The sequence below is a fragment of the Ranitomeya imitator genome, chromosome 7, assembly GCF_032444005.1.
Source record: "Ranitomeya imitator isolate aRanImi1 chromosome 7, aRanImi1.pri, whole genome shotgun sequence".
NCBI classification, from domain to species: domain Eukaryota; kingdom Metazoa; phylum Chordata; class Amphibia; order Anura; family Dendrobatidae; genus Ranitomeya; species Ranitomeya imitator.
The window spans coordinates 172,038,588-172,060,148 of record NC_091288.1 but is presented as its reverse complement, the minus strand read 5'-3'; the positions used below and the strand labels follow the sequence as shown (position 1 = coordinate 172,060,148).

Genomic DNA, 21,561 nt, shown 5'->3' with positions numbered 1-21,561 from the left:
TCGCCATAATCGGCCGATTTCACTCGACTCGACTTTAGAGGTAGTCGGGTTTCGCGAAACCCGACTCGACCCTAAAAAAGTAAGTCGCTCAACCCTACCCCTTACCTCTCCTGTTCTACCAGTACCCGGGTCCCAGATGGTCACTGTTTCCCGGCCTCCAGCAATGATGTTTCTGTATGACCATGTGACCACTGTAGCCAATCACTGACTGCAGCGGTGACCTTAAGACTTTCCTGTGTAGTCAGTGATTGGCTATTCTAGTCACATGTCTCACAATGTCACAGCAAATTGGGATTCTTCATTTCTCTTAGGGTACCGTCACACTAAGCGACGCTGCAGCGATACCGACAACGATGTCGATCGCTGCAGCGTCGCTGTTTGGTCGCTGGAGAGCTGTCACACAGACAGCTCTCCAGCGACCAACGATCCCGAGGTCCCCAGTAACCAGGGTAAACATCGGGTTACTAAGCGCAGGGCCACGCTTAGTAACCCAATGCTTACCATGGTTACCAGCGTAAACGTTAAAAAAACAAACACTACATACTTACCTTCAGCTGTCTGTCCTCCGGCGCTCTGCTTTCCTCTGCACTGTCAGCGCCGGTCAGCCGGAAAGCAGAGCGGTGACGTCACCGCTGTGCTTTCCGGCTGGCCGGCGCTGACACAGGATGCAGGAGGAGTGCAGAGAAGCAGAGCGCCGGGGACAGACAGCTGAAGGTAAGTATGTAGTGTTTGGTTTTTTTTTTTTTACATTTACAATGGTAACCAGGGTAAACATCGGGTTACTAAGCGCGGCCCTGCGCTTAGTAACCCGATGTTTACCCTGGTTACCAGTGAAGACATTGCTGGATCGGTGTCACACACGCCGATTCAACGATGTCTGCAGGGAGTCCAGCGACGAAATAAAGTTCTGGACTTTCCTCAGCGACCAACGATCTCCCAGCAGGGGCCTGATCGTTGGTCGCTGTCACACATAACGATTTCCTTAACGATATCATTGCTACGTCACAAAAAGCAACAATATCGTTAACGATATCGTTATGTGTGAAGGTACCTTTATAGCTAACTAAGTATGGGGATCCCCAACATACAGTACAGCACCTCCAAAGACTGGGTCTGCATTGAGAACAGAATAATTTATGAATATATATATTTATGAACCTGATCTTTATATTTTGATCTTTAAAAAAAAAAAAATTAATCTCAATCTTTGAAGTTATATATTTTTTTTTCATTAGAGTTGTGGTTTTTTTTTCCTTCTGTTAATGCTCCATGTTTTTGCTTGCAGGTTTGGACCCATTGAGTATAAAGGGCCTCTGACAGCAGGATACATTGAGAAGTTTATTCGAAGAGTCATGAGTCCCGTTTTATATATTCCTTCAATGGAAAAATTAAAGGCTTTTCTTTCCAGCTTGGAGGTATTGCCGGCTTGTAATGTCTTTCTGGCTTTTTTAGGAATGCCTTGTTCTTACAATATGGTTTGTGCTTTCCTCCTGGCTACACACCGGTAGCTTAAAAAAATAAGACCCATAGGCCCCGAGTCCTAAAGATTGGCGTTATTCATGATGGTCTTGGTGAGGGTGCTGGAGTCAGACGTGCCTGATTGGTGGAGAGGCGCACCCATGTGAGAAGTGGCGTATATCTCCGCACACCTCCCCACGTAACTTACCTGGTCGGGGACTGGAGTCAGATTTCTGGCATTATCATCACGCCCCGTCCTGCCCCATCTCCACCCATGTTGCTGTGCAAAACTGGGGCATGAAAACTCCAAAAGTCACAACTTTTGCGTAACTTTTCTAGTTGTGCCAGCATTCTTCAACTTCTCAAAGTGCGTTACACCAGAAAACACTGTGTGCAATTGGGGCCAAAAACTATAATCCTACCGTGTTTATCCAGAGGAAAACAAACATTTTGTGGTTATTGATCTTGTACTGAGGGGAGAACTCCTTCCAAAATGTCAGAATACCCCTCTGGGGGGAATTAGTTTTGGTGTTGTGTTTTTTGTTTGTTTGTTTTTTTGTTCACCCTTCCTCTTATTAACACTTTCGTATGATCTACATTCGCCGTGTGTCGTTTCCCCTTTTGCTTCTTCTCTAGCCTGCAGTTGGCGTTCCTAGACCGCGATTTTTTTAATTAATTTTTTTACTTTGGTATTGTAGTATATAGTACAAGCTTCACATCTCCTAAGGAGGCTGAAAAAATAGTTTAAATGTAGAAAATCAAATCAAACTCCCCTCCCCATTAAAAATTAAAGAATGAATAAGAATGTAAAAAAATGAAATACATTTTTTATTGCTGCATCCATAAAAGTTCAATCTAATCAAAATATGAAAGTAATTCACCTGATCAGTAAAAGTTAGGAAGAGAGGGAAAAATAGAAATGCTGTAATTGCCTTTTATCTAATTTTTTTTAAGTTTTTTTTTTTTTTTTGCTAAAAATCATCCCTGTAAATAAAAATTGTAAACAGCCTTTATGTATCACTGTAAATGCGGCCGGGTCATTAAGGTGAAATGTGGCATCAGACACACTATGGGGCATATTTATCAAGGTAAATGCACCAGAATTTAGGATTAGTTTGCACCTATTTTTTTTTTTTTTTTTTTTACTTTTTATTCTATACTAGATGGTGGCCCAATTCTAATGCATCGGGTATTCTAGAATATGCATGTCCATGTAGTATATTGCCCAGCCACGTAGTATATTGCCCAGTCACGTAGTATATTGCCCAGTCACGTAGTATATTGCCCAGTCTCGTAGTATATTGTCCAGTCTCGTAGTATATTGTCCAGTCACGTAGTATATTGTCCAGTCACGTAGTATATTGTCCAGTCACGTAGTATATTACCGAGCCACGTAGTATATTGTCCAGTCACGTAGTATATTGTCCAGTCACGTAGTATATTGCCCAGTCACGTAGTATATTGCCCAGTCACGTAGTATATTGTCCAGTCACGTAGTATATTGTCCAGTCACGTAGTATATTGTCCAGTCACGTAGTATATTGTCCAGTCACGTAGTATATTACCGAGCCACGTAGTATATTGTCCAGTCACGTAGTATATTGTCCAGTCACGTAGTATATTGTCCAGTCACGTAGTATATTACCGAGCCACGTAGTATATTGTCCAGTCACGTAGTATATTGTCCAGTCACGTAGTATATTGTCCAGTCACGTAGTATATTACCGAGCCACGTAGTATATTGTCCAGTCACGTAGTATATTGTCCAGTCACGTAGTATATTGTCCAGTCACGTAGTATATTACCGAGCCACGTAGTATATTGTCCAGTCACGTAGTATATTGTCCAGTCACGTAGTATATTGTCCAGTCACGTAGTATATTGTCCAGTCACGTAGTATATTGCCCAGTCACGTAGTATATTGCCCAGTCACGTAGTATATTGTCCAGTCACGTAGTATATTACCGAGCCAAGTATGTGACAGGTTAAAAATAAATAAATAAACATACTCACCTAATGATCCGAGGGCCCCTTGTAGTTGAACATACTCACCATTCTGGTCGCTGCTCCTCAGCGTCCCGTCTCTCCGCTTCCTGGGATCCAACGGCGCTGTGCAGATGGACGCGCGGCTGCCGCCATCTTCCTTTCCCAGCGATGCTTTGCGAAATTACCCATATGACTTAGCGGTCTCGCGAGGTTTTCTAGGTAATTTCGCAAAGCATCGCTGGGAAAGGAAGATGGCGGCAGGCGCGAGCGGCTCAGAGGACAACAGAGGGTGAGTATAGCAGGTTTTGTTTTTTTTGTTTGTTTTTTTTTTTTTTTTTTTACTATTTTCAACATTACTTTCTTTTACTATTGATGCCGCATAGGCAGCATCAATAGTAAAAGTTTGGGGACACACAGGGTTAATAGCAGCGGTAACGGAATGCGTTACCCATGCCGCGGTCCGTTACCACCGGCATTAATCCTGTGTTAGCGGTGACCGGAGGGGAGTATGGAGCGGGCGCCGGGGACACTGACTGCGGGGAGCGGAGCGGCCATTTTCTTCCGGACTGTGCCCGTCGCTGATTGGTCATGGCTGTTTTGCGGCGACCAATCAGCGACTTGGATTTCCATGATAGACAGAGGCCACGACCAATGAATATCCGTGACAGAAGGACAGACAGACGGAAGTGACCCTTAGACAATTATGTACATAGATAGATTAAATGTGAAGTTTTTGCTGAATGAGAACAGGCATGTGATGACGATCACTGGCCAGCAGATGGCGCTGGTTACTTAATGTAATGCATGAGCCGGCCCTTCCTGTGTCTGGCACACCGATCCTTTCTCAGGCCTGGGGAGCGTTGGCCTCTTGTGTTGGAGTTTACATTAGAAGGATTGTGTTACTTCCACAGAAAAAAAGGTAGGTTGCCTTAACAGAATTCAAACCAACCCCATTATTGCCAGTGGGGTCCATCTTGTACTTTTGTGACACACGCACATGCTTCTCACAAAGTTAGGATATCATCAAACAGTTAATTTCAGTTCTTCAATACAAAACATGACTCATATATTATATGGTCATTACAAACGGTGATCTATTTCAATTATTTATTTCTGTTAATGTTGATGATTATGGCTTACAGCCAATGAAAACCTAAAAGTCATTTTCTCAGTAAACCTGCACAGGCTTCCTAAGGGTTAAATAGGTCCCATACTCTGTTTCAGTAGCTCCACAATCATGGGGAAGACTGCTGACAGATGTCCAGAAGGCAGTCACTGACACAGTCCATAAGGAGGGGAAGCCACAAATGGTCATTGCTAAAGAAGCTGGCTGTTCACAGAGTGCTGTATCCAAGCATATTAACGGAAAGTTGAATGGAAGGAAAATGTGTGGTAGAAAAAGGTGCACAAGCAACCAGGATAACCACAGCCTTGAAAGGATTGTTAAGAAAAGGCCATTCAAAAATTTGGGGGAGATTCACAAGGAGTGAACTGCTGCTGGAGTCATTGCTTCAAGAGCCACCACACACAGATGTATCCAGGACATGCGCTATAAGTGTCGGATTCCTTGTGTCAAGCCACTCATGACCAATAGACAACGACAGAAGCGTCTTACCTGGGCCAAGGAGAAAAAGAACTGGACTGTTGCTCAGTGGTCCAAGGTGTTGTTTTCAGATGAAAGTAAATTTTGCATTTCATTTGGAAATTAACCCCTTCCCGACCCATGACGCCACGTAGGCGTCATGAAAGTCGGTGCCAATCCGACCCATGACGCCTATGTGGCGTCATGGAAAGATCGCGTCCCTGCAGATCGGGTGAAAGGGTTAACTCCCATTTCACCCGATCTGCAGGGACAGGGGGAGTGGTAGTTTAGCCCAGGGGGGGTGGCTTCACCCCCTCGTGGCTACGATCGCTCTGATTGGCAGTTTCACTTTCAACAGCCAATCGGAGCGATTTGTAATATTTCACCTATTATAACTGGTGAAATATTACAATCCAGCCATGGCCGATGCTGAAATATCATCGGCCATGGCTGGAAATACTAATGTGCCCCCACCCCACCGATCGCCCCCCCCGATCTGGCCGGTACACTGCTCCGGCTCCCCTCCGTCCAGTGCTCTTGTCCGCTCCCCCCGTGCTCCAATCACCCCCCCTGCACTCCGTTCCACCCCCCCGTGCTCCATTCCAGCCCCCCCGTGCTCCGTTCCACGCCCCCCGTGCTCCGTTCCACCCCTCCCGCGCTCCGATTCCCCCCCCCCCCGTGCTCCGATTTCCCCCCCCCCCGTGTGGTCCCACTCCCACCCCATCATACTTACCGATCCAGCCGGGGTCCCGTCCGTCTTCTCCCTGGGCGCCGCCATCTTCCAAAATGGCGGGCGCATGCGCAGTGCGCTCGCCGAATCTGCCGGCCGGCAGATTCGTTCCAAAGTGCATTTTGATCACTGAGATAGATTATATCTCAGTGATCAAAATAAAAAAAATAATAAATGACCCTCCCCCCTTTGTCACCCCCATAGGTAGGGACAATAAAAAAATAAAGAAATTTTTTTTTCCACTAATGTTAGGGGTAGGGTTAGGGGTAGGGCTAGGCTTAGGGGTAGGGTTAGGGTTTAGGGTTAGGGCTAGGGTTAGGGTTTCGGTATGTGCACACGTATTCTGGTCCTCTGCGGATTTTTCCGCTGCGGATTTGATAAATCCGCAGTGCTAAACCGCTGCGGATTTATGGCGGATTTACCGCGTTTTTTTCTGCGGATTTCACTGCGGTTTTACAACTGCGATTTTTCTATTGGAGCAGTTGTAAAACCGCTGCGGAATCCGCACAAAGAAGTGACATGCTGCGGAATGTAAACCCCTGCGTTTCCGTGCAGTTTTTCCGCAGCATGTGTACAGCGATTTTTGTTTCCCGTAGGTTTACATTGAACTGTAAACTCATGGGAAACTGTTGCGGATCCGCAGCGTTTTCCGCAGCGTGTGCACATACCTTTAGAATTAGGCTATGTGCACACTGTGCGGATTTGGCTGCGGATTGGCCGCTGCGGATTCGCAGCAGTATTCCATCAGGTTTACAGTACCATGTAAACATATGAAAAACCAAATCCGCTGTGCCCATGGTGCGGAAAATACCGCGCGGAAACGCTGCGTTGTATTTTCCGCAGCATGTCAATTCTTTGTGCGGATTCCGCAGCGTTTTACACCTGCTCCTCAATAGGAATCCGCAGGTGAAATCCACACAAAAAACACTGGAAATCCGCGGAAAATCCGCAGGTAAAACGCAGTGCCTTTTACCCGCGGATTTTTTTCAAAAATGGTGCTGAAAAATCTCACACGAATCCGCAACGTGGGCACATAGGGTTAGGGTTGGAATTAGGGTTGTGGTTAGGGTTGTGATTAGGGTTATGGCTACAGTTGGGATTAGAGTTAGGGGTGTGTTGGGGTTAGGGTTGTGGTTAGCGGTGTGTTGCGGTTAGGGTTGTGATTAGGGTTATGGCTACAGTTGGGATTAGGGTTAGGGGTGTGGGGGGGTTAGTGTAGGAGGTAGAATTGAGGGGTTACCACTGTTTAGGCACATCAGGGGTCTCCAAACGCAACATGGCGCCACCATTGATTCCAGCCAATCTCGTATTCAAAAAGTCAAATGGTGCTCCCTCACTTCCGAGCCCTGACGTGTGCCCAAACAGTGGTTTACCCCCACATATGGGGTACCAGCATACTCAGGACAAACTGCGCAACAATTACTGGGGTCCAATTTTTGTTACCCTTGTGAAAATAAAAAAATGCTTGCTAAAACATCATTTTTGAGGAAAGAAAAATGATTTTTTATTTTCACGGCTCTGCGTTGTAAACGTCTGTGAAGCACTTGGGGGTTCAAAGTGCTCACCACATATCTAGATAAGTTCCTTGGGGGGTCTAGTTTCTAAAATGGGGTCACTTGTGGGGGTTTCTACTGTTTAGGCACACCAGGGGCTCTGCAAACGCAACGTGACACCCGCAGTCCATTCCATCAAAGTCTGCATTTCAAAAGTCACTACTTCCCTTCTGAGCCCCGACGTGTGCCCAAACAGTGGTTTACCCCCACTCATGGGGTATCGGCGTACTCAGGAGAAACTGGACAACAACTTTTGGGGTCCAATTTCTCCTGTAACCCTTGGGAAAATAAATAATTCTGGGCTAAATAATTATTTTTGAGGAAAGAAAACGTATTTATTATTTTCACGGCTCTGCATTATAAACTTCTATGAAGCACTTGGGGGTTCAAAGTGCTCACCACACATCTACATAAGTTCCTTTGGGGGTCTAGTTTCCAAAATGGGGTCACTTGTGGGGGGTTTCTACTGTTAAGCCACATCAGGGGCTCTGCAAACGCAACGTGACGCCCACAGAGCATTCCATCAAAGTCTGCATTTCAAAACGTCACTACTTCACTTCCGAGCCCCGGCATGTGCCCAAACAGTGATTTACCCCCACATATGGGGTATCAGCGTACTCAGGAGAAACTGGACAACAACTTTTGGGGTCAAATTTCTCCTGTTACCCTTGGGAAAATAAAAAATTGCAGGCTAAAAGATCATTTTTGAGAAAATATTTTTTTTTTTTTATTTTCATGGCTCTGCGTTATAAACTTCTGTGAAGCACTTGGGGGTTCAAAGTCCTCACCACACATCTAGATTAGTTCCTTTGGGGGTCTAGTTTCCAAAATGGTGTCATTTCTGGGGGATCTCCAATGTTTAGGCACACAGGGGCTCTCCAAACGTGACATGGTGTCCGCTAACGATTGGAGCTAATTTTCCATTTAAAAAGCCAAATGGCGTGCCATCCCTTCCGAGCCCTGCCGTGCGCCCAAACAGTGGTTTACCCCCACATATGGGGTATCAGCGTACTCAGGACAAACTGGACAACAATATTTGGGGTCCAATTTCTCCTATTATCCTTGGCAAAATAGGAAATTCCAGGCTAAAAAATCATTTTTGAGGAAAGAAAAATTATTTTTTATTTTCATGGCTCTGCGTTATAAACTTCTGTGAAGCACTTGGGGGTTCAAAGTCCTCACCACACATCTAGATAAGTTCCTTGGGGGGTCTAGTTTCCAAAATGGGGTCACTTGTGGGGGAGCTCCAATGTTTAGGCACACAGGGGCTCTCCAAACGCGACATGGTGTCCGATAACAATTGGAGCTAATTTTCCATTCAAAAAGTCAAATGGCGCGCCTTCCCTTCCGAGCCCTGCCGAGTGCCCAAACAGTGGTTTACCCCCACATATGAGGTATCGACGTACTCGGGAGAAATTGCCCAACAAATTTTATGATCCATTTTATCCTACTGCCCATGTGAAAATGAAAAAATTGAGGCGAAAAGAATTTTTTTGTTAAAAAAAAAGTACTTTTTCATTTTTACAGATCAATTTGTGAAGCACCTGAGGGTTTAAAGTGCTCACTAGGCATCTAAATAAGTTCCTTGGGGGGTCTAGTTTCCAAAATGGGGTCACTTGTGGGGGAGCGCCAATGTTTAGGCACACAGGAGCTATCCAAACGCGACATGGTGTCCGCTAACGATGGAAATAATTTTCCATTCAAAAAGTCAAATGGCGCTCCTTCCCTTCCGAGCCTTACCATGTGCCCAAACAGTGGTTTACCCCCACATGTGAGGTATTGGTGTACTCAGGAGAAATTGCCCAACACATTTTAGGATCCATTTTATCCTGTTGCCCAAGTGAAAATGAAAAAATTGAGGCTAAAAGAATTTTTTTGTGAAAAAAAAAAAAGTACTTTTTCATTTTTACGGATCAATTTGTGAAGCACCTGGGGGTTCAAAGTGCTCACTATGCATCTAGATAAGTTCCTTGGGGCGTCTAGTTTCCAAAATGGGGTCACTTGTGGGGGAGCTCCAATTTTTAGGCACACGGGGGCTCTCCAAATGTGACATGGTGTCCGCTAAAGAGTGGAGCCAATTTTTGATTCAGAAAGTCAAATGGCGCTCCTTCCCTTCCAAGCCCTGAAGTGCGCCCAAACAGTGGTTTACCCCCACATATGAGGTATCGGCGTACTCAGGACAAATTGGACAACAACTTTCGTGGTTCAGTTTCTCCTTTTACCATTGGGAAAATAAAAAAATTGTTGCTAAAAGATAATTTTTGTGACTAAAAAGTTAAATGTTCATTTTTTCTTTCCATGTTGCTTCTGCTGCTGTGAAGCACCTGAAGGGTTAATAAACTTCTTGAATGTGGTTTTGAGTACCTTGAGGGGTGCAGTTTTTAGAATGGTGTCACTTTTGGGTATTTTCAGCCATATAGACCCCTCAAACTGACTTCAAATGTGAGGTGGTCCCTAAAAAAAATGGTTTTGTAAATTTCGTTGTAAAAATGAGAAATCGCTGGTCAAATTTTAACCCTTATAACTTCCTAACAAAAAAAAATTTTGTTTCCAAAATTGTGCTGATATAAAGTAAACATGTGGGAAATGTTATTTATTAACTATTTTGTGTCACATATCTCTCTGGTTTAACAGAATAAAAATTCAAAATGTGAAAATTGCGAAATTTTGAAAATTTTCGCCAAATTTCCGTTTTTATCACAAATAAACGCAGAATTTATTGACCTAAATTTACCACTAACATGAAGCCCAATATGTCACGAAAAAACAATCTCAGAACCGCTGGGATCCGTTGAAGCGATCCTGAGTTATTACCTCATAAAGGGACACTGGTCAGAATTGCAAAAAATGGCAAGGTCTTTAAGGTCAAAATAGGCTGGGTCATGAAGGGCATTTTTTCTCTATTTATGCCCATTATATATTAATGGAGGGATCTTAGCAATATCATGAGGATATTTGTAGCTATTATGGGTCATGAAGGGGTTAAGGTCCCAGAGTCTGGAGGAAGAGTGGAGAGACCACAACCCAAGCTGCTGGAGGTCTAGTGTGAAGTTTCCACAATCAGTGATGGTTTGGGGAGCCATGTCATCTTCTGGTGTAGGTCCACTGTGTTTTATGAAGACCAAAGTCAATGCAGCCGTCTACCAAGAAACTTTAGAGCACTTCATGCTTCCCTCTGCCAACAAGCTTTTTGGAGATGGAAATTTCATTCTCCAGCAGGACTTGGCACCTGTCCACACTGCCAAAAGTACCAATACCTGGTTTAAAAACAACAGTATCACTGTGCTTGATTGTCCAGCAAACTCATCTGACCTTAACCCCATAGACAATCTATGAGGTATTGTCAAGAGGAAGATAAGACACCAGACCCAGCAATGCAGATGAGCTGAATGCTGCTATCAAAGCAACCTGGGCTTCCTTAACCACTCAGCAGTGACACAGGCTGATCGCCTCCATGCCACGCCGTATTGATGCAGTAATTGATGCAAAAGGAGCCCCGACCAAGTATTGAGTGCATATACTGAACATACATTTCAGAAGGCCAACATTTTGAATTTTAAAATAATTTTTCTAGCTGGTGTAATGAAGTATTCCAATTTGCTGAGATAATGACTTTTGGGTTTTCATTGGCTGTAAGCCATAATCATCAACATTAACAGAAATAAACACTTGAACTAGATCACTCTAATGACTCTATATAATATGAGATTCACTTTTTCTATTGAAGAACTGAAATAAAAACTTTTTGATGATCTAATTTTGTGAGAAGCACCTGTATGTTAGTATGAGCCCGCACATAGTCTTTTATATACATTAACCTCCGATGTAGATTAGCTTCCACGTAGTCCTCTATATGCAGTGTGAGCCCACACATAGCCTCCTGTGTTCAGTGTGGGCCCGCACATCCCATACAAATATTATTAATAATAATAAAATACATGCTCACCTCACTTCCATTTCCTTGGCGCTCTGCTGGTCATCGAGGCTCCACTTTTACTGGCCAGCGCGTCCCTGCTAGCACGATAACGTCACTGCGCTGGCAGGTCACAACAGAGGTGACGGGAGCTCCCCTGCCATTCTGCATTGTCAGCAACGGAGAGCCAGGAAAGCTCCCTGCCGGGATATTTGCACCCCACAAAACATTGACGGCCATCTGGCGATGGGCCTCGGGCTGTAGCCCAGATTGCCTTCATTATAATCTGCCTATGGTGTTTGTAACCATTTTCTTACAACAAAACATAAAAAACAAAATTTGGGATGCTAGTGTGACCCTACCCTAACTACATGTTCTCTGCCGCAGGGCTGTGGAGTCTGTATAAAATAGACCGACCCCGACAATATGTAATACATTGGGTACAGTAGTACAATACAGGATAAGCCTTTTATTTGGGGTGGTGCAGAGGGATGGATAATGTTTAATACATTTTGTGCAATTTTCAGTGACTAGGACCCCACTCTGTAGATATAGATTATTTACATGGGACTGCTTATGAGATACCGGCTTCAGAGAAGTCTAGAGCTGCTGCTGAGTGACCGCTCAGTGTATTTCTATGGGCTGCAGATGTGACTTACCAGCGTTCCTCATTGTACGGACTTTACACCGCTGACTGGATGATATTTCTGTTTTACATTAAATCCATGTTCTTCTGTGGATGTAATACAATTCTATAAACAAATGTTACCTTTGCGATAAGACCGCACGGATATCATTAATGGCAGTCCCTTTTATTGTCTTCTCTTGTAGCCTGGAGTCCTGGGTTTTTTCGACTTTAATACGTCACCTCAACCTCCTGGATATCTGACATTTTTCCGATCTGCTCTTCACTCCTTACAGAAAGGTATGTGCATGCCGGTACTGGTGAGACCACGGTCAGTCTCGGTGATGTTCTTTAATGAAATGGTCGCACCCCAAGTCAATCACACTTGTGAAATCAACCTGCCCAGTTATGAAGCATCACTGATTGCACAACAGCAGGAGAAATTGATTCACAAATAGAACAGACAACAGGTAGAAATAATAGGCAATTGGCAAAACAACCCCTATAAGGGAGTGGTTCTGCAGGGGGTGACCATAGACCATTTCTTTGTTGTCAAACTTTTTGACTGTTGTTTTGTTCACTTTTGCATTTTGTCATTGCTTTCACCCCTAGAGGTACAGTAGCATGAGGCGGTGTGTACATGCCATAGAAGTTAATCAGGTAGTGCAGCTCATCCAGGATGGCACATCAATGCTAGCTATGTCTGTCAGCACAGTGTCCCGAGCATGGAGCAGATACCAGGAGACAGGCCAGTACTCCAGGAGACGTGGAGGGGGGCCATAGGAGGGCAACAACCAAGAAGCAGGACTGCTACCTTCTCCTTTTGTGTCTGCTTAAAGGGAACCTGTCACCTGAATTTGGCGGGACCAGTTTTGGGTCATATGGGCGGAGTTTTCAGGTGTTTGATTCACCCTTTCCTTACCCGCTGGCTGCATGCTGGCCGCAATATTGGATTGAAGTTCATTCTCTGTCCTCCGTAGTACACACCTGCGAAAGGTAATCTTGCATTGCGCAGGCGTGTACTACGGAGGACAGAGAATGAACTTCAATCCAATATTTCAGCCAGCATGCAGCCAGCGGGAAAGGAAAGGGTGAATCAAACACCTGAAAACTCCGCCCATATGACCCAAAACTGGTGCCGCCAAATTCAGGTGACAGGTTCCCTTTAAACTGTCAGAAACAGACTCCATGAGGGTGGTGTGAGGTCCCGACGTCAACAAGTGGGTGTTGTGCTTACAGCCCAACACCTTGCAGGATGATTGGCATTTGCCAGATTCGACATTGGCTCCCTGTGCTCTTTACGGGTTGAGCACATGTGACAGACATGACAGAAATGTAGACGCCATGGAGACCGTTCATGTACCTGCAACGTCCTCCAGCGTGAACCGGTTTGGCAATTGGTCAGTAATGGTGTGGGGTGGCATTTCTTTGGAGGGCTGTATATCCCTCCATGTGCTCGCCAGAGGTACCCTGACTGCCATTAATTAAAAGGACGAGAGATCCTCAGACCCATTGTGAGACCATATACAGGTGCACTGGGCCCTGGGTTCCTTCTGATGCATGACAATGTATCAGCAGTTCTGCATGATGAAGTTATTGATGCTATGGACTGGCCAGCCCATTGCCCATTCCCCAGTCTTGAATCAGTCAGCACGTCTGGGACATCATGTCTTGTTTCATCCACCAATGCCATGCTGCACCACAGACTGTCCAGGAGTTGACTGATGGTTCAATCCAGGTCTTTGAGGAAATCCCTCAGGAGAACATCCGCCGCATGCCCAGGCGTTGTACGGAGGTTATACAGGCACGTGGAGGCCACACACACTACTGAGCATCATTTCCTTGTCTTGAGGCATTTCCACTGAAGTTGGGTGAACCTGTAATCTGATTTTCCACTTTGATTTTGAGTATCATTCCAAATGCAACCATTTCATGCATGTAATGAAGATGACCTAGAATATGGGCAACTTTGTTTAAAAAAAAAAAAGCGCCATATAATCACTTGGGTTGTAATGATAGGAGATGTGTTCCCAACCCCTGTGGTCCAGGTGTTCTTGTTCCCACGGCCGTGTAGTATATATTCTACTTTGTGACGCTCATTACTGCAGTGAGTCATGAGCTGATTATCGTGCTCCGCACACAGTGCCATCTCTGCTGCTTTTATTAGGTCGCACTGAGGAGATGATTATGGTAAATGCCATCTACCCTTTTGGGATAATAAATGAGTACAACATATTGCTAGCAGCAGACAGGGGTGGCTGTAAAACACAAGGGTGGTTTGTATTTTATTTTTATTTATTTTTTTAATTTTGCTGCAGGACTTTATTCTTACTGAACTGTTTCAGTCATTAGCTGACAGGAATGCTAAAAAAAACCTATCAGCATGTTCTTTTCTTTGGGCGCCGTGATCATCCCATGACTGAGGGTCCTGATGTTCTAATCCCTCTTGAAGTCCTATGTAAATCAGGCTGAAAATGCGCCATAGGCGTGCCTGTGCACTTGGAAATTGTAGTCTGCATGGGTCTATGCTAGCCTTCTCATGACTGGCACAACTGACCTACAAAACAGATGTCTTGGCTGTGTAGACCCTAGTCTTCTCCCCCATTATAGGTGCTGACTGTTTCCCATTACAATTTCAAAAACCTGACCGGCACATCCAAACATAGACTAAGTGTGAACAGGTGCTGAACCTAGAGTCGCCAACTCGTATATAGTTAAGTAAATAAGGCAGCACACTGCAGCGCTAGAACATACAAACTTGAAATACGAAATTTGAACTGCATTACTGCACTAGAAATATGAAAAATGAGAGCGTTTAGCGCATAAAAATGGCCAATTTTATGTGTACCTTGTAGCCACTTTACGGAATCTCTCTTATACCAGGTCCTACGCTTGCCTTATTTATTTAACTATATACGAGTTGGCGACTCTAGGTTCAGCACCTGTTCACACTTAGTCTATGTTTGGATGTGCAGGTCAGGTTTTTGAAATGTATTCTCTAGCCTTCTGATCGTGCACTCCGCCTTCTAGCCACAGGTGTTTTAATTACAGCAGGTCCAATACCCCTCCACAGAGAGTGAGAATTTTAGTCTAGTAAGAGGTTTTCACATGTACCCATTCAGATGGAGACGTTTATTCTCAGCAAGGTAAGGCAAGCGTAGGACCTGGTATAAGAGAGATGCCGTAAAGTGGCTACCAGGTACACATAAAATTGGCCATTTTTATGCGCTAAACGCTCTCATTTTTCATATTTCTAGTGCAGTAATGCAGTTCAAATTTTGTATTTCAAGTTTGTATGTTCTAGCGCTGCAGTGTGCTGCCTTATTTATTTACTTAATGTTTCCCATTACAAGTCACAATACTAGTTAGTTTCCCACTGCAGAAGCATCTGATCAGTCTGAAGATAAAACGATTATACATTTATCAACATTGAAATCATAAAACCAAGAAGGAAAAGCCGTGTAGTTATCGAAATCACAGGATCGATGGATATGTTAAAGAAATGCAAATGATGAAAAAACGGAAACCAAATGATCGAAACATCTTGATTGATTGAGTATGAGCACCATGTTTCGAAATACCTGCACTTGCACACCTTGGCTGATGTCAGTGATGTCATTAATGGTTGTCTAAGGAATATTGTGACATCCTGAAGGCATTAGGGCAATTCATCAAGATCCGCTGCTGATGGCTCATTTTGCAATGATGATCCAGATATTCTCAAAGCGGGACAAATCTGGAGACCCTGCTGGCCATATAGCACATGTTTAGGCCATGCTGGCTGGTCGCTGTAGCACAAGGAACATGAGGCTTGGTGTCATTGTGGTGAAAACAGCTCTTGGGACACATGGACAAATGTTCGCACCACTGGTTCCATGACCGGCTCTATACAACGCCAAGCTATTAGTACAGCTCGTAGGTAGAGGTGCTGCTGCCCCGCACCATAATCCTGGGGGTAGATGTGACATTCACGATGGCCTCTTTATTGACCTCACACCATTGCACTCAAAGGCTATCATGGTGCAGTGGAAGATGGGAATGGAGGTCTTAGATGCAATGATATCTGGAGATTGGTCTGGAGACCTCGTGGGAAATGCCGGGGCCACCGCAAGGGAACATCACGCCTACCCCTCTCCCAGAATTACGGTGTGGGGTGGCTTAGTGTACGGTAGCCGGACCCCACTTGCTTTCATTCCAGGTGCACTAACAGCGCAGTATTGCAGTGGTTTGTTTGCGGAACCAGTGTGCGGTGACACTTTGTGGTCTTTCTTCTTTATTAAGATGATTTAATTTCTCCCGTCCTTTTCTCTGCAGATTATATAGACACTATACGCTTTGGAGTAATCACTCGTCAAGCACTTGCAAAGGAAATCTCTCTCGTCAGTCCTGGAAGTGTTTATCTGCATAGAAACCTCAATTCATCTTTAGTAAGTACTTCAGGAGTTAAAAACAAAAATAAGGCAGCTTTCACACTGCATTCAGACACCCATTCATTGGACCCATCGGGGCTTGTCTGAACCCCCGCAAAATGGGAGTCGGACGTATGTGCTGATGGGGCCATAGACTATAATGGTGGCAGCGGCGGAGCGAACGTGCACTCTTGACCTGGGCCAATATACCAGCCAGAGTTACAGAGGAAATGGGCAATACATATACGTTCAGATGGCCCTGCAAGGTCTTTTAATACCTTATGGGGGAGGCACAATTTGTGAAATCAGTGAAAAATAAAGTAAATGTTGAAAGAAAAAAAATAAATATAAAAAAATTATATATATATATATATATATATATATATATTTATTTATATTGATTCTCAATATAGTACAAAAAAAGCCAGCTCTCCCTCTTCGAAAAAAAATATAGTGGTTTATTATCCCATCTGGGCTCCTGTGACATTTCGGCGCAAGGTGTGAGCCTTTCTCAAAATTTGGAATAATATATCAGTACTTCTTGTGTTTTGTTGAAGAAAAAAAAAGTATCTTTCCATTTTCTCCCAGTATCTGCAAATAAGTGACACAGAAATGAAGTCCCATGTATCGTGGAAAACTGTTTTCAATATCCAAACAGGAAACGCTATTTTAGAGCTTTTGAAACAATAAATCCCCAAAGTTTGCCTGATTAGGAAAGTGGCCCGGTCCTGAACTGGTTTTTAATCTGTAGTTTGGGTGTTTCAGTCCTTTATTTATTTTTTTTCCTTTACTGGCAGGTGTACCCTCCTAATGATGTAACGAATTTCACAGCTACAAATCTTTTCAAGTGGGCATTAGATAATCGTGAGCGCTTGCTACATTGGCTGCGTCCTCATGGTGGTAAAAGTCTTCTTCTGAATAATGAGCTGAAGAAAGGCCCGGCCCTCTTCATCTTCATACCTTTCGACCCTCTTGCCGATGAACAGCCCCTGCTGGATGAGGTTAGTGGCTACTGTCTGCCAGCATTCGGCTACTCCTAGTTATGCTGTTTCCAGTAAAGCTACATGCAGATTTCGGGCTGGGAATGCATTGGGGACGTGTCTGTGCTCTGCAACCACTTCTTCCAGTGCGCTTCCTCCCCTCTCCATAGATGTTTTATGTACAGCAACGTTCATCTCCCATCTCGGTAATGGGGAACATCTAGTTCCTGACGTCAGATTTTCCCTGTAAATTGCGAGCAGTTCTGACCTTCACCTGTACTATTAATGCATTGGAGAAACACTTGACGCGGTGACGGCTGCTCGTGGACCTGGTGAGCCTTTTCCATGTTTCCAGAGGCGTGCGGGGGCTTCTGTTAGCGTTGCAGAATCCTTTGTTCTCTTTTGACACAGGAGGTTACACAACTTGTTTATCTGCTCATGTGAGCGTCTGAGCACACAAACTGCGTCCATCACCCCTCACCCAATACACTTTTACCCCCTACATGCAAATAACCACATGCTACATTATGCCGGCACTCGTTTACCTTCTGAAACTCCGGCAGTTTACCCAAATAGTGACGCACTAAAGGTACCTTCACACATAACGATTTCGTTAACGATATCGTTGCAACGTCACGCTTTTTGTGACGTAGCAACGATCCCGCTAACTATCTCGTTATGTGTGACAGCGACCAACGATCAGGCCCCTGCTGGGAGATCGTTGGTCGCTGGGGAATGATCAGGACCTTTTTTTTGGTCGCTGATCACCCGCTGTCATCGCTGGATGGGCGTGTGTGACGCCGATCCAGCGATGTGTTCACATGTAACCAGGGTAAATATCTGGTTACTAAGCGCAGGGCCGCGCTTAGTAACCCGATGTTTACCCTGGTTACCCGGGGACTTCGGCATCGTTGAAGACAGTTTCAACGATGTCGAAGTCGTTCCCCTGATCGTTGGTCGCTGGAGAGAGCTGTCTGTGTGACAGCTCCCCAGCGACCACACAACGACTTGCCAACAATCACGGCCAGGTCGTATCGCTGGTTGTGATCGTTGGTAAGTCGTTTAGTGTAACGGTACCTTTAGGCTTTGTTCACACTAGTGTCGCAGCTCCATTCGCTAACCCATGATAATTAATCCCATCAGCCACAGTTTCTTTTTTCCTGAAAGACCTTTTTTGATTGTAATATCATTAACCAAATGTGACGTGTGTATTGTAGATCATGGAAGTTGTCCTGAGGTACAGCCGCTGCACTCCGAGCCAGGAGCGAGAAGATCTGGACTCCTTTCCATTCCCTTGCTGTAACACCGTTGTCCTGCCAAAGTGGCAGCTCCTGTCCAGGGTCCAGAACGTGTGTGAGCTTTGTGTGAACCAGAGCCGAGGAGTCTCCCTGAGCTCCATCCCTGAGCCAAACTGCAACTTTCTGCACATCACCGCAGCCTTAGAGTCCTTCTACCTCCAAGAACACTTCTTCTTGAACTTCATGTCCTCTGTGAGAGAATGCAGCAACTTTCTCACCTCCTACAGCCCCTACTTCTTCTATACTGCGTGTTGTCAGACAGTGAGCAGAGGGTTGACTGCTTCCACCTCCAGCCAAGACGACGACGCGTTCTCCGTGCTTTCTTCCCAAGGGAAGGCCCCTATAGTGCCTCATATTGAGGAGAAGGAACAAGTCCCTTCCAGCTATCATATGAGCAATGACCGTATCACCGGCCTCCGGTGCAGGACCAACAAGACCTTAAATATGTATCTCCTGGATTCCAACTTATCCTGGTTGTATGCGGAGAGGCTGGGGGCATCCGGTCAGGAGAGAAAGTTTGCTGCTATCATTGACTTGAAAGAAGAGGTCCATTATATCATAGACCAGAGTCAGACCCTCATCGGACCCACGTTGGGTATGTCCATCTAGCAGTGTCTCGCACTGTGTACGGGAGCTGACCTCACTATCTATGTAGCCAAACCTGTACATACACACGAGAGATTTTGAGGGCTAATATGTGGTATCTTATGTCACGAACAGCCCCAAAAAGCTGCACATGATGGCAAATTACATTTTTGCGCAAAAAAATGTAATTTTAACAAATCTAACAAGTACTTGGCAGGGTTGGCATGGTTTACTCCACAAGGGGGTCAGGGCTGCAACATTTGCCCACATCTATTAAAGAAGGACTTCCAATAATGTTATTAGTATATCTGTGTAAATGCGTGTGGACTGTAGTGCATTTATATACTCGCCATTCGCCATCTTCCCCAGTTCCCAGCACAACTCCACTCCTCACTCACGTGGCTTCTATCCTCACCGGCTCACACTGTGTACCCCTTCTATATACCCCTTGGACCGAGTGTCCGATTGAAATCTGCAATGCAAGTGTATAGTTCCGTGAAAATTTTTTAGCCCAATTTGTGTTTTTTTGTTTTAATGACTAAGGAAAATTGATGCTGCTCTCATCAGAGTAATTGAAAGGTGAAGAGAGCGACAACAGCCTCCACAATATCTAAAAATATCGTTATATTTATTATTAAATCACAAAATCCAGGGAGATGGCTACGTTTTGATGTCTCCCTTGTGATGTAACAATAAAGAAGATATTTTTTTGCTTCCGTGGATACTGTTGTTGCTTTTTCCACCTTTTGGATTTTATGGTGGCTTGGGTTATTCTTTTTTGGGCATCTCTGCAACCATTACCTACATGTTATGTTTGTGGTGAGATGCTGTCCTACACTTGCTACATTTCTGATCACCGTAATTGCACCGTTTTTCTTGGATGTGGTGTGACCCGACCATTACAGTTTAAGTCTGTGAAGTTTCGCTCTGACACCCATAGACTTACTCTGTAAAAGCCACTTCCGGTCACCCACAAACCCCAGTATAGAAGATGTGGGCAGAGGACTGGCGCTGCGCTGTAAACTGGGGAGGGCGGTGATCTGTGAGTATGTTACCGCACTGACTCTACATGTGCACTTGCATGGGTATCGCTAATAATTATATTGGGGGTGCTATTTTAGGAGGTGTGCACCTTTTAATGATCACTCCAAAGGCGGTAATTCACATGTGATCTTTGAGCCAAAGCCAAAAAGAATGTAGAATATAAAGATGAATCCTGTTGCTCTGTTTCTTCTTTCTGGATTCACTTCTGGTTTAGACACAAGGATCAAAAACTGAATGTGTAATAGTGACTTTGTACAGTTAGGTCCTTATATATTTGGACAGAGAAAACATTTTTCTAATTTTGGTTATAGACATTACCACAATGAATTTTAAACAAAACCATTCAGATGCAGTTGAAGTTCAGACTTTCAGCTTTCATTTGAGGGTATCCACATTAAAATTGGATGAAGGGTTTATGAGTTTCAGCTCCTTAACATGTGCCACCCTGTTTTTAAAGGGACCAAAAGTAATTGGACAATTGACTCCAAGGCTATTTCATGGACAGGTGTGGGCAATCCCTTCGTTATGCCATTCTCAATTAAGCAGATAAAAGACCTGGAGTTGATTTGAGGTGTGGTGCTTGCATTTGGAAGGTTTTGCTGTGAAGTAAACATGCGGTCAGAGGCGCTCTCCATGCAGGTGAAACAAGCCATCCTTACGCTGCGAAAACAGAAAAAACCCATCCGAGAAATTGCTACAATATTAGCAGTGGCAAAATCTACAGTTTGGTACATCCTGAGAAAGCAAGCACTGGTGAACTCATCATTGCAAAAAGACCTGGGCGCCCACGGAAGACAACAGTGGTGGATGATCGCAGAATAATCTCCATGGTGAAGATAAACCCCTTCACAACAGCCAACCAAGTGACCAACACTCTCCAGGAGGTCGGCGTATCAATATCCAAATCTACCATAAAGAGAAGACTGCATGAAAGTAACTACAGAGGGTTCACTGCATGGTGCGAGCCACTCATAAGCATCAAGAATAAAAAGGCTAGACTGGACTTTGCTAAAAAACATCTAAAAAAAATGGACAGATGAAACCAAGATCAACCTCTACCAGAATGATGGAAAGAGAAGTATGGTGAAGGCGTGGTACAGCTCATGATCCAAAGCATACCACATCATCTGTAAAACACAACGGAGGCAGTGTGATGGCTTGGGCATGCATGGCTGCCAGTGGCACTGGGTCACTTGTGTTTATTAATGATGTGACACAGGACAGAAGCAGCCGAATGAATTCTGAGGTATTCAGAGCCGCCATACTGTGTGCTCAGATCCAGCCAAATGCAGCCAAACTGATTGGTCGTCGTTTCATACTACAGATGGACAATGACCCAAAACATAAAGTCAGAGCAACCCAGGAGTTTATTAAAGCAAAGAAGTGGAATATTCTTGA

The 21,561-nt window shown here is 44.6% G+C and overlaps 1 protein-coding gene across 2 annotated transcripts in view; it reads left to right on the top strand.

Annotated features, from left to right (window-relative positions):
• TXNDC11 (thioredoxin domain containing 11) overlaps positions 1 to 21,561 on the top strand; it is a 49,014-nt gene that overhangs the window by 16,573 nt on the left and 10,880 nt on the right. The window contains exons 4-8 of one of the 2 annotated variants that reach the window (XM_069734047.1): positions 1,286 to 1,415; positions 12,054 to 12,147; positions 16,162 to 16,274; positions 17,054 to 17,257; positions 18,454 to 19,129. In XM_069734047.1, coding sequence (XP_069590148.1) covers positions 1,286 to 1,415; positions 12,054 to 12,147; positions 16,162 to 16,274; positions 17,054 to 17,257; positions 18,454 to 19,129 — 1,217 coding nt within the window. Of the gene's footprint in view, positions 1 to 1,285; positions 1,416 to 12,053; positions 12,148 to 16,161; positions 16,275 to 17,053; positions 17,258 to 17,406; positions 17,569 to 18,453; positions 19,130 to 21,561 lie in introns of those variants that run through there. The other variant, XM_069734049.1, reaches the window with a different exon arrangement.